The sequence below is a fragment of the Petromyzon marinus genome, chromosome 3, assembly GCF_048934315.1.
Source record: "Petromyzon marinus isolate PM22_M1 ecotype Great Lakes invasive population chromosome 3, UKy_Petmar_22M1.pri1.0, whole genome shotgun sequence".
Lineage (NCBI taxonomy): Eukaryota > Metazoa > Chordata > Hyperoartia > Petromyzontiformes > Petromyzontidae > Petromyzon > Petromyzon marinus.
Window position 1 is genome coordinate 8,475,734 of NC_133669.1, and position 13,674 is coordinate 8,489,407.

General features: G+C 46.2%; 1 protein-coding gene across 5 annotated transcripts in view; it reads right to left on the bottom strand.

The window, feature by feature from the left end:
- Nucleotides 1–13,674, bottom strand: part of LOC116958432 (oxysterol-binding protein-related protein 2-like) — an 88,001-nt gene that overhangs the window by 15,002 nt on the left and 59,325 nt on the right. For all 5 annotated transcript variants that reach the window (XM_032981060.2, XM_032981031.2, XM_032981076.2 and 2 more), the window contains 4 exons: nucleotides 12,384–12,501; nucleotides 10,094–10,232; nucleotides 923–998; nucleotides 234–368 (listed from right to left, as the gene is read on the bottom strand). In XM_032981060.2, coding sequence (XP_032836951.1) covers nucleotides 234–368; nucleotides 923–998; nucleotides 10,094–10,158 — 276 coding nt within the window. In that variant the 5' untranslated portion in view covers nucleotides 10,159–10,232; nucleotides 12,384–12,501. Of the gene's footprint in view, nucleotides 1–233; nucleotides 369–922; nucleotides 999–10,093; nucleotides 10,233–12,383; nucleotides 12,502–13,674 lie in introns of those variants that run through there.

Consider the following 13,674-nt stretch of genomic DNA (forward strand, 5'->3'; position numbering starts at 1 on the left):
CAGGAGGAGCCTTGGCAGGAGGAGCCTTGGCAGGAGGAGCCTTGGCAGGAGGAGCCTTCGCAGGTCACATCTGCCCCCACCCCCCCCGAATGCCGTCAGCTGAACAATGCTGCCCGAACAAATTGGATGCCCCCCCTAAAAGTACCAGCTCGTCTGGTGAGACGAGATATTTCGGAGGACAGGACGACAGGTTGAGGGGAGAGATGTGGAGCTAAGGAGAGGGGCAGCAGCACCTGCATGCGCTCGATGGAGCTGCTGGAGGTGTTGGCCTTGTGGATGAGGTACGTGTGCTCCATGTACTCGCACAGCCGCTGCAGGAAGCTCAGCGGCTCGTTGAATATCACCGGCATGGTGATCTTGGACAGCTCCTACAAGTGTAACAACGTGTGTGGAAGAGGGGGAGGAGGGAAAGGGGAGGAGGGCAGAGGGGAGGAGGTGGAGGAGGTGGAGGAAGTAATGTCAGCAGAAACAAATGAAAGAAACAACAACACTGCCCCATTGATCGATCCCAGCGCATGCCAATTTGGCAAGTGATCAATACTTACAAGTTATGATACAAAGCAAGTAGATGCACATCCCTTTTGTCAATCCACTGCTGGATGAGCGCCTCCCAGCACGGCGCGGGCCGTGTCAGTTATTTTACCATACTGCACCACGCTCGTCAGTGCGGGTTGGCGAAGGCGGAGAGCATGGACGTAGGAGCATATAGGTAGAGTACAACACAGTTTCCTGCACCGCCCCGGGTGGTCGCCCATCTAGGCACTACCCGGCCTCGACGCCGCTTAGCTTCCGGGATCCAGCGAGGTCGGGTGCATTGCGGGTGATGAGGTGGCAGGAAGCGCCGCTGGCGGCCCACCACCGCGAACAAAATGGAACGCCACAGCGCGCGGAGAACCCAGCAGGGGAAGCGGTCGGGCCTCACCATGCCAATGCACCTCCGCAGGAAGCTCCAGATGCTGAAGTTGCTCCTGGAGAACATGGGTGCTGGAAGGCTGGTCCTGGAAGCACACAACGCCGGCACAAGCTTTCAGGCGGAGCCGCCCCGAGCAGCAAAGACGCGTGCAACAAGAGGTAAATCCTTCGTTGGGTAAAAGGAAGAACGCCCAAAAAGGCAAAATATTTTCTGTTTGTTAGAAATGAAATTCTTCTTCGTATGGCTGGGGAAGCAGTTATAGTTTGATGTCGAGGTTAGCAATCCATTCAACGACTTCACGCGAGGCAGAGTGAATGATTGCGATGCCACAGGGAATGGATATTTGCGAGCATCTGACTTGGGTGGTGGCCGCAGTCACAATTTGGGCTACTCCTCATGTGCAGCAAGTGGCCACACCTTCCCTGGCCCGTCCTCAAGCGCTTGAGATTTGTCCCAAGTTTTCCGTGGACAGCTGAACCCTGGGACTTGACTTCTCAGGTCAGTTGTCAGGTTGCAATTGGGCAATGTTTGTACTGAACCTCGAGTTGGGCCATGGAAATTAGATATTAATTAATATATTCAAGGCTGGTAATCCACTGCTGATCATGGAGGTTTTGTTTGAGCATACTTCACTACATTGGTCAGCACAGATCGGTGAAGTGGCGGCATCAGCACTGGTTCGGATATCACCCACGGCGGACGTTAGCCATGGCCGGGAATCGAGCCAAGGTCGCTGGGTTCAGAGCACAGCGCGCCAGCCACGGTGCCAGGCACTGTGCATAAAACACTGAGACCACCAACAGCCAAACCTTTGGCAACTTTCTATCAGCTTTAGTGTCACATACTCTTGGAAATATACCAAATACATGGAGTTAAAATTTCGTATTTACGTTGAGAACCCTTCAAAATATATACAAGCCTCCATAGGCCGAGATTGGAAATGAAAAAAAATTCATGTAGGAGAATGTTTCCCAACAGAATCAGAATCTTTATTTATCCTGGAGGAATCTGATGACCTATGAAGCTCTTTTTCAAAATGTCCAGTAGGGGCGGGTCAGAAAGCTCCAACAACAAACAGTAAACAAAGTATAGGAAAGGTAACTGCAAGTCACTCAAATGAAATAAATAAAAATATAAATAAACATGTACAAATTGCGTAACTATGGAAATTGCTTGCCAATTTGTCAACACTTAACGCAAGCTTGGAGAAAGGAGCGAAACAAAAAAAAGTCCCAGACAATACAAAGACACAGCACAGTCCCAACAAGATTTTAAATGTTTCTAATTACAAGAATAGATGTACTTGGATGTGATTTTTGTACGTTCGTACGTATGTTAAACTTCCTTTGCACCGTACGTAGCCAACCGTGCTTATTGGAGGTGTGGGTGAAGGACAACAAACCAAACACAAAAAACGATTTGAAAGAAATGAGAAGAATAGATTTGACCATACATGTACCAAATGTCATCTTTCTGAAAAAACAAAACGCAACACAATTGTCAAACAGCACCTGCTTTCCAGTTCCTCTCCAGAACACCTTTAGAATGTACGCGAGTCAGTCGGTCAATCCAAAATGGTCTGCATATAAATCGATAGAGTGAATTGAAGGATAATGTGCTGCATTTAAAATACGCAATACGGCCGAGCTCTATAATGATGCTGGACAAAGCGAAATGTTTACGCGCGTGCTCCATTCGCACACAAGCCCCTGCTGTGAAGGCGTTTGCACGTTCCGATTGCATTTGAGCGCGCAACAAATTATTTATTTATTATTGGTGCCTCAAATGGGGAATTGGCAGCTTATACAATACAAGTGTTACGCAAACTGATGTGAAAACTCGATTCTCATTTCTTTAAAAACGTGTTTTGTGTTTTTAGTTTGTTGTCCTTCAACCCGCACCTCCGATAAGCACGGTTGGCTACGTACGGTGCAAAATAAGTTTAACATACGTAGGAACGTACAAAATCACATCCCAGTACATTCGTTGATGTTTCTGAATGCAATTATTACGAAGGTAACAAACAGTAAATCCAGGTTTTTTTGGGTTAGATCGCGGAAATATATAAATGTTGTTAAACCCGCCACCACCCGACACAGCCAACTAGTAAGGGTTGTCACGTAAACAGAACGTGCCAATTCATCACTAGTACAGCACACCGGTGTGTTGGAGAGCCAAGCCACAACATTTGCCATCTGAGAACGACGTTTCGCCAGTAATTACAACTAGCTTCATCAGGCGACAGCCAGATTTGTGGAGAAGTCCACCTGTTTCGTTCCTTATATAGAGGCGTCGATGTGGTGACCACACAAAAAAATCTATTGTGGATATTGGTCGTGAAAGCCCACGTGGTTAAACAAACAATAAATCACCATCAGCCACAAGAAATCGAATGCAGAAGGAAGGAAGGTATCCCTGCCCGCAGGCTGTCAACATCTCTAACGGTCCTGGTTGTGCTCCTTCACACAAGCAAATTACATTCCTCTTTGTCCCCGAGAGATTTTCCTCTCGGGAGCATTCTCTCTGTTGGCTGCCGCTCCACCACAAGTCTCGACCATGAGCCGTCGTCATCCCTTCCAGCAACATGCCCTGCTCAAGCCCACTGACCTTTCTTAGCAGTCGGTGCGCGAAACACCATCCGTAAAAAAATATAAAACCTCCTTTTCAAATTTGAACAGGCAGAATATCACTCGAATTTTTTCCATTTCAGCGCAAGCCTCTTGACACCGAGTTGACAGCAGGTGGTGTAATGCGGTGTAAGTTTGTCAAATTGACACTGCACGCAAACGTCATTAAGGTCCAGGAGGGATTTGGGGGATTTTAACCCTCGGCATAAACAATGTTGGCAAGCAAGCAACCTTAGAAGATAAAATGGATTTTTTTCCAGCTGCGATCGTGACTATTTATTTGCGGTATCATCTTCAAATGACTCACCCTCGCCTATATCTCTCCCATCTCCTCTCTCGACCGTGTCCCCTTCCACTGCCCTCTGCTCCAGAAACCAATACCTTCTGTCAAAACACAGCTATATGTTTTTTTTTAGGCGGGGGGGGGGGCATTTAGATCTCGGGTAGTTTAATCAGGGAAGTTGACCTCACTTTATTTTTTTATTAAATAAAACAAATATTAATTAATGCCTGAAACCAAAAGATATAAAACATGATGATTTCTGGATCCACCTGCATTTTGCATCACAGCCTCACGAACCACCTAGAGGACCGTCGCTGACCACACTGGTGGTCCGGGGACCACACTTTGAGAACCATTGGTCTAGGACACTTTGTAAACCCAAGTTGTAGTTTAAGGTACGCACAGATGAACTGAGAGAACAGTGCAAGACTCTTGGCTGCACAGACATTGGTGTGCGTTAGCTGCGGAGTAGCGCGGAGACTTGGACACTTGTGAAAGCAAGTGCTCTATTAAAATCTAAAAATAGTTGAGCGCCTCTCAGTGTGCTGCAGGAATCAATGCGTCGGTTATAAACAGCAATTACTCAGTGGTCACGTGGCCACCACACACATCTCTGCCATGTCGCGGACGCGTCAACGTTAACACTTGTTCAGAAGTGAACAATGCAAATGCGGAAAGAGCTTGATAGCAGATATATCTATCGCATGGTCAGCAGTGTAAATTCCACATTCATATGGCAATGACTATCCTATTATAATCTCCATCCAAATGTAGAACACCATGGATAATCTATCTATATAAAAGAGAAATTTGTGAATATGTGTGTCTGTTCGAAATGTTTAGCATACTTCCCAACATGTATAAAGACTTGAAATTTGGCAGCTTCCAGACTGTACCCAATGCAAAAAGTAAAAAAATCGACTTTTGTATTTTGGGAGGGGGGGGCAATAATGGATATATTTTGCACGGCAAGTGAGCGGTGACGTCACATCTGTGATGTCACCCGCATGCGGCACTGTCACGCAGTGTGCATGCTGACGTCACGCATCCCCCCCCCCCCAACCTTCCGCGTAGGCCATGTATTCATCCAAGACAAGAATCCAAGTCTCGGGCGAAGCCGGGTAGTAAAGCTAGTAACGAATAAAAATACATCATTACAATATAAACACAAGCTTTCACGACCAATATCCGTAAAAAAATTTAGTTAGATCGCGTAAATAGAAATGTTTCGTTAACCCACTACCACCCAACACAGCCAATTAATAAGGTTTGTCCCATAAACATAACGTACAAATTAGTTACTCCTTCAGTAAACCGATGTGTTGGAGATTAAACCCACAACATTTCCAATTGTACAACTGTAAATGTTGTGTTCAATTATACATGTTATGGGTTAGTTGTGGCTTTCCTGAAGTAGTAACTAATTGTCACTTTTTGTTTACGTGACAAACCTTACTAATTGGCTGTGCCGGGTGGTGGCGGGTTAATGACACATTTACGTGATCTAACCCAAAAAAGAAACCCTTTAATTATGGATAATAAAAATAATGCACTATATTTAAGACTTATCTGGATGGCGCTGTGTACTAGGACTTTCGGGCAATGCCATGTATGGGTGTTCGGCACCCAGACACAGAATAGGCGGCTACGGTCTCGACCCGGTCGCCAACGAGGACACAAAAAAAATTGCCGTCATGTTAAATTTGAAATCGAAACTTAATTTAGCTAAAATTCCAGCTCTGAGAGAGAGGTATATAATATCAGATTGACTGTTTGTGAGAGGAATACTTTCCCCAAAAATGTGTTAAGCTAGGCGCCTCTGGGAAAAAAGCAGGGCTCCTGGGACCTCCACGCACCCCCCGACTGAACCACTCTGAAACGATTAACCCCTCCGCGCGTCGACGGATCGGCAAAGTTCACCACATTCGATTCAGGAGCCGATTATTTGTTTATTTGCATTCGCTGTACGTGTTTTAATTCACAGTTTGGCAGCGTGGTGTCTCATCCCAGACAGTGATGAGTCGACCTTGCGCTACAGCGGGACCGGGTTCAGCTATCACTCGACACCGAGTTCAGCCATGACCGGGAATGGAACTCGGGTTGTTGGCTTCACAGCGCAGTGCACGAAAAGAACCACTGCTCCCCCATCACGAGAATCACCGGGCAACCTTTGTCGACCGGAGTAAATGCTCGCATGGCGAATTAAGATCTTAGCACGTCACCTGGCACGTGCCGCAAAAGTAATGTAACACCAGATCCGCGACCAGACCAACGTTCACCATCAGGCTGCAGCGCAACGAGCGCATTGTGCTACAGGTAACAATTAAAATCCAAATGGGACCTCTACGTCTCCTTTCTGTTTCTCTTTCCCTTTCCTCTGCTTCTCATCTACTGCCTCGGATCACAGGCAGGGAGCTCCTCTAGATCCGTTCGCTCATTAACAACGGAACGGATTCCACCCCCCACCAAAATTCCGATTTTTTTTTAAGTTTCGCAAAAAGCTCACGCGGCGCACCGTAAAAGCGGCAGTTGTTTTGTGCGTCGCTAATCTTAGGAAGGTCCAGGAGGATGACATCTGCTAGAGCCATTCATGCGCACATGGTGATGCACTGCTTACTTCGCAAGGTCCAAATGGAGATTTATTTGCCCCGTTGCACGATGCAAACAGCACCGGTAAAAATGAACTCAAGTCAGTAAAAAAGAAAATAAATGTGAATTTCGTTTTTTTTTTACTTTACACAAAACTTCACACGTAAATCATTTTACAGTCTAAACACTAACAGCTTGACCACTTGCGGGCATTTCATCGGAATCTGGGCGACGCTGGGTCAGACGCGCCTGGAATTAAACCAGTAACAGAGAGCAGAAGAATCCAGTCCAGGCTCCACGGTGGTGGGGGGGGGGGGGTGTGGACAATGCACTCAACTCGTTAAGGGTGCGTCCTCATCTAAAACATCCCCCAGCATCAGCCGACAAAAGCGCCCGCCGACGGAAGCACCCGTACTGTGGCTCCAGACACAACACGTTGGTTGAATTTAATTGAACGGAAGCGACGCTAGACCACTTAACCCCGCTGGACCGCTTAACCTCGCGACGCCACCCACGAGGAATTCGTCAGCGCTCGCTCGGTCCATCGCCATTTCCCGCCTCAAAATTGTTGCGAAATTGGGCGCTGCATTGGGGAATGCCGGCCGATCTGCGCGCGTCCCAACAGAGCGATTGGGGAAACAAGTCTGATGGAATGTGGTGAAAAAAATACGATTGTCGTTGTTGTTGTAGTTCGCACCAACTGCATTGGCACAGGTTGTGGCGACTGTGGAACGTTGTTCAACTATGCAGCAGCAGAAAGGCATGTGTTATCAATGTAATGTGCTGTGTGGGCGCATTAGTACCAACTAGTGCAGGGGTGGGCAGCCAATGGATAAACACACGACAGAGTTTAACATGGCCCACTGCTGCATGAGGGCTACACTACTTAGCAATAGCCCACAAACCAAATTTATATTTTTTCCTGCCAGCATCTTAGCCGCGCTGATCGGATACCGGAGAGGAACATTTTGGACATGGTAACAACTCTGTTTATAATTTTAAAGCACCTCCCGGCCTGACTGCTATCTCATCACTGATTTGAAGCTCTTGTTCCTGTGCGCGGCAAACAGCCCATGACAGACACCCCAGTTGCGTGGCTATGAGATAGCCCGCTGTGGGCTTTTGAGTCTTTCTTCAACGGTGTTTCATGTTGATTATCTACGCACGGAAATCGCTTGAACGGCAGAGACACAGACTTGTGACTTTGATTTAACGGTGGAGACGATAGAGGATGTGCATGCCCAGCAGACTTCATACGTATTCAAATGTATCCAGGAGTAGCCTTGTAAACTAAACCATTTTTTTGTTTAGCTGTGTCGGGTGGTGGCGGGTTTAACGACACATTTATATTTACGCGATCTAATCCAAAAAACCTCTATTATGGATAATATTGGTAGCGAAAGGCTACGTGTTATACTAAACTATATTTTTTTTTATTTTACCAGGTAAGGCCCAATGAGCTATATAGCTATTTTTCAGAAGGGACCTGGCCAGGAATGATAGCTCAACAAAGTGGCTTATCACGTGGAAATGTCCAGTCAGCTCCCCACTTCCCCACCGTATCGAGCGCCCACTCCAGGCGGAGCTGATCACCTACCTAATCTGTTTACGCACGAGCTGCACTCACTTCCCTTTGGTGTTCCGTGTTTTTTTTAAACCTTAGGATGTGGTTGTTGGTGAGGTATTGCCAGAACGAGACAATCCACCTTCAGGTATTTAAGCGCTCAAAGAAATTAGCCCAAACAAGTACCATATATTAAATGTATTGTTATTATGATTACACAATAAGCTAAAGATAATGGATCAAACGACACTTGTTAAAGACAACACTAATGAGAAACAATGCAAATGATGCAGAAGAAATGAGACGAGAAGGAAGATTTTCTGAATCCATCACGACCCCGAATTGTGACAATTTACGCGACGGAATGGGCAAGTGTCACATGATTAACGGCGACCAATGAATGCAATGTGCCAATGTATCTGTACGTGCGCGAAGCGGTTATTTCCGAATCATGCAAATAACATAGCTAATGTTTAAGTCAGGCTAAACGAACGTATACAAGCAAGATCGAACAAATGAGAATACCAAACCGTGCAAAACGACGAGATATAAAAACGAATCAATTCCCAAAATGGAACCGCGACAACACAACGTCAAACTGTGACAATTAAAATCTAACGGCTCCGTGAGCACGACGGGCGAGTCGTCGCACGCGTGACACGCTGACCAATGCGGACGTTGAACGGCCTGAACACACGCGGCCCTGCCACAACTCCATCCCCCTCCCCACCCACCGCTGCCTGCTGCCAGGACTTTTGAAACAAATTCGGCCGCGCGCAAAGTGACACCCGCTGTCGGGAAACCCAACGCGGCGGGTATGGTGACCACGCAGCCGGCACGAGATAAAATATTTAAAGCGCCGGCTGTGAGAGATAAGCGGGCGCTAGCAGCGTTGGTGATGGTGGTGGTGGAGAGGGAAGAGAAGGGAAGGGTGAGGGTAGTGTATTGGTCCGTCTGGGTTTATATACGTATATATATTTTTTATATTCTGCCTCCACCCCCTCTCCCAAATTATGTTTAACATTTGCTATTGGCGTCGTGCCAGGATACGAAGAGTGTATGATCCTATGTCGGAGAACGGCCGCAGAGGATGTGTTCTGAGACCTACTCCTGGAGATAATCTCCCATCGGCATCTTGATCCACTACCAGGGAGGCACACGTTTTAATGCTCTGCAAATATTGTTCCTAACACGACAATAAAATATTTTTTTCCCCTCGAATGTCAAATGCTGGAAGAGGGAAAATCAATTCCAAACTTATCACGATGTTTCCGCGTATTATAATCATTCACGATCAGGCTGAGACTATCAACTCAATAAGCCCGAGAACCCAGTTGAATCATGGTGGGTGGCCAAAACCCGGTTTTAAACCCAGGATCTTGGCGGGACGTTGGCTCAAGTATCAAGAATCAGAATACAGTAAAACCTTGGATTGTGAGCATAATTCGTTTCGGAAACGTGTTTGTAATCCAAAGCACTCGTATATCAAAGCACTCGTATATCAGTTGTGATCACGTGACGCTCGGCAGACCCTCGCTCGTTTATCAAATTAATATTTATTTTAAAATTTTGCTCGTCTTGCAAAACACTCGCAGACCAAGTTACTCGCAATCCAAGGTTTTACTGTATGTATTTATATAGGAGGAATCCGATGAGCTATAAAGCTCTTTTTTACAGATGTTATCTAGTAGGGGCACAGGGTTACAATGTTACAAAAACCAACAATACTAAAACACGATAGGAGTGCAAAGTATAAGAAAGTTAAACACCACTTCAAAATAACTACATATAAAACTAAAAAAAAAATTTCATCAGGTAAAGCCCACTGAGTTATTAGCTTCTATTTCAGAAGCGACCTAGGCCACAATTGGTAGCTCAAGTAGCTTATGTGGAAATTTATAGCAGCCAAATACTCTACATGAATGTTTCTAACCTCCGAGCCATCTGGCCACCTCCTAAAGCTGCATGTGCCAAAGCAGACACATTCTCATCAAGTAGGCCCCACGCTGTCGCTGTCGAATGAAGGCAGAGAGACGTGACACCACACGTAAACACCGCAGGTGTCGGCCCGTGGTATCTCAGCGGTGCTCGCTCAACATCCCGTCACACACGCATACCTGCGCTTCTTGATGCCATTGGCGTGGCTCTCCTCGCCATTGTCCTGAGCGCCGGGGTCGGACATCCTCGCCGAGTCGCTCGACTCCGCCGAACAGTTGCTAAACCTCTGCAGCGCTTTCACGGAAACGGATTCTGCGTCTGTGCGAGCGGAAAGAGACAAAGCCTTAACAGACTGTTGGGGGCGAGTGCTGTTAGCAAGTAACTATGAAGGCCAACGCGGCACGTGCAGCATTAATTGATTCAACAATGAATGAGTCAAAGAAGGGTATGGACTCTGGAGATGGAATGATGAAAAAATGAGCATCGCATCGTGTGACTGAGAGATGGCAAACGCTTTGGGATACCTTCACACAACAGTAGCTAGGTCATGACTGATGACGATGATGCTGATTAATGGCCAGATGGAACTAAGACTTTTGAAATGAAAACCTGGGGAACAAAAGGAATTTCAGTGATTAATTATTTTGATTGTGGGTCGTGATTTAAAGACTCGATTTCTTTGTTAATGTTGTCGGACACTGCATCACCCCTAGTTACTGCAGAAGCCATGTGAACCCGTGGACATCTGATTAAATACGAACCTATAATAATCCCTTCTCACATTCACGATGCGTGTTATCATAAGCATGATAAGAACTGATTTTAATTGATGAATGAATGCAGAGTTACATCCAAAGTAACAAAGCAAATACAACACATATGTAAACAATAAAACAACATCATAAAAGTGCCAGGATATTAAACAAAATACAAGGCCTAGATATACTATACAAGCATAATATAATGCCTTTCAGTTATCCAGCTAACCTTTGCTCCATCATAACTGTTTCAGGAAAACCCTGAAAAAGAATGTTTAGTCAGTTTAATTAATGTTTCAAATTTGAAAAGGGTTAGAACAGTGTGTAAACTACCACCATGCCACCACTCGCCACAATGTCTTTGTCACTATCAAAAACAACAGCCACCATTCGCTAATAAGTGGCGGTGATGTCACCACGGCGCTTGTGCCAGGCTAGGTGCACTGAGGCCACGTGAAGTGTCGATGGCTCGCTGGCAGCAGGTCACGGGGACAGACCCAGATGCAATAAGTTGACCGATTGAGATGACTGGCAGATGTACCACCTGTGCCCCCCTACTGTGCCATGTATATACACATATATAAACATATGCCCACAGACAGATGGAATTTCACAAAAAACACAATGCGCAGACATACGAAGTGAGGCAAGTGGATGCCGACATTGACAAAGAAACTCACAAACTTGACCGAAAGACACGGACAAGGTGTCCCGGGCCATCTTTAATTGCACATTCTGCCCTAAAAGCAATCCAACCCATTCATTATTTGGAAAAAAGATCAGCTTACTCAGCCACTGGATAGCACAGAATAGCAAACAAGCCTTGGACAATGGCACAGCATTTAAATGGCAGGGAATAAAATAGAATCATTCAACCCTGACTCAAGGGCTATCCACACTTGCTGTTGTTTTGCGGTTTAAAAAAATAAAATTACAGCCCTTTGCCAACAATTTCTGTAAAAGACGAGAAAACCCATTACAACAGCAGCACTCTGCCGATGGGGCATAAACGCGATGGACACTGACGCGGAAATTAAAACTCCCGCCATCACTCATTGCGCAGCAATGCAGTTTCAGCTAGATATAATTAAAATTGATGATCAATTATGTGCTTTGTAATATTATATTTATAGATTTTTTCTCTCTACGAAAATAGAAAAACGTTCACCTTCATAAAAAAAATGTTTAACTACATCTAAGACTCAACGATTTTAATTTGACCAGGTAAGACCCACTGAGCTATAGAGCTTTTATTTCAGAAGCGACCTGGCCACAAATAATAGCCAAACGAAGGGGCTTATCACGTGGAAATTTAGAGCAGCCAAATACCCGAAACGCACGTTTCTAATTGTGGAGGAAAAAAACCAGAGGGCTCGGAGAAAAATCCACACGACCATGGGCAGAATATGCAAACTCCAAATATACAGGCGTCGGGATCGAACCCACGACCTCCTGCATACCAGGCGAGGTAGTGAACGTCTCACCACCAATGCACCTTGTTCTCATAATCTACTTTAAACACAACACCATTACAAATTATGTAAGTAAATGCGGACACAAAACCCGTGTTAGTTACAAGGAAGAAAAATCACGCATACACATGGATTCTGCAGAATTTTACAACGTGCATTTCCCCTCCCCCCCCCCTTCTGTACCAAATGGCGCTCACGCTAACGGCCCCAAATTGTTTTTTTAAGTCGCAAGAATTTACACGAGTCGGCGTCGTAGAACTCATCCTCGTCGCTGCTGGAGTTGTCCCGCACTTCGAGCGTCTGCAGATCGTCGAGCACATCGGCCGTCCCTTCTGCCGGGGACTCCGACACGTCGCTCTGGGATGGAAGAAAACAAAACAACAACAAAAAAACACGGCGGTTACTTCCGTTTCTCGATGGTCAGATCTCCCGCGGCGTACGCCGGCCGCAGACCTGGGGGGCGATTCACGTCTCGGAAAGGAAGTGACGAGCCGGGCGCCAAGTGCTACCGACAGTACCTCTTGGTAAAATTTGCTTTGGGGGGGGGGTGGGAGAGTGGGGTGGGGAATTAAAACAAGTGTTTGAAAGAGCAAAAGGAAGCTGTAATGGCCAGCTGAGCAGCAGGAGTTGACAATAAGTTAATGGGCAGCCTCCTGCTGGCTCTCCCCACAGCTGATTTATAAACTTTACAAAGAAATGTATAGTGTGATGCAGTGGTCCGTATAAACCCATGCCATATACTTATAGGCAAATGACATTGCAAAGACAACGCTGGAGTTACGGCAGAGGAATTGCACTCTTTTACATGATGCCCGTAGCACTTTGAAAACAACCTACACATCTATATACAGCGACTAGCTCTTCCCCTGTACGTTTTACAAGGCTGCCATATGAATACGAGATGTACGCTTGTCACATGCACCACTCATTAAAGTGGACTCCCACCAAGTTAATCGTGATTTGTGCTCCGCAGGCAACAGGTGGATTTCTACATCAGTTATCATACCGTTGAAATAAAATCTAAAACTACACTAAACTATTTTTTTTATTTTACCAGGTATGGCCCACCGAGCTATATAGCTCTTTTTCAGAAGCGACCTGACCACGAATGGATAGCTCGACGAAGTGCCTCATCAGGTGGAATTTTTTGCACCGCTGCCAAATTTAATTAATAATTTTTCGCCCACGATGCTCGTCCCACCGAAGCGGCGCAGGGGCTCTGCGCCGCGACTACCACGCGCGGTTTCGTCTCTTGGCTACAACGGCCGACAGTTGGATGGGCCACTCGCGCCCTTCGTACAAAAAAAGACAACAAAAACCGCCCAAGCCTCGGCCACTCGCAGGCGAGGAGAGATTTCTGCTTGGTCGAATGAATGGTCACGGCAGAGACGGCCTGCCACATTATGTTGTTTTTGCTTACAGGTAAGTGATTCGGGTGATTGTCACAACGCCGCGTTGGCGGTTATTCAACAGACGTGGCTACGGGCAGTCACGCGATTACGAGTCGCCGCTGCCAGTGTGCTGGCATTT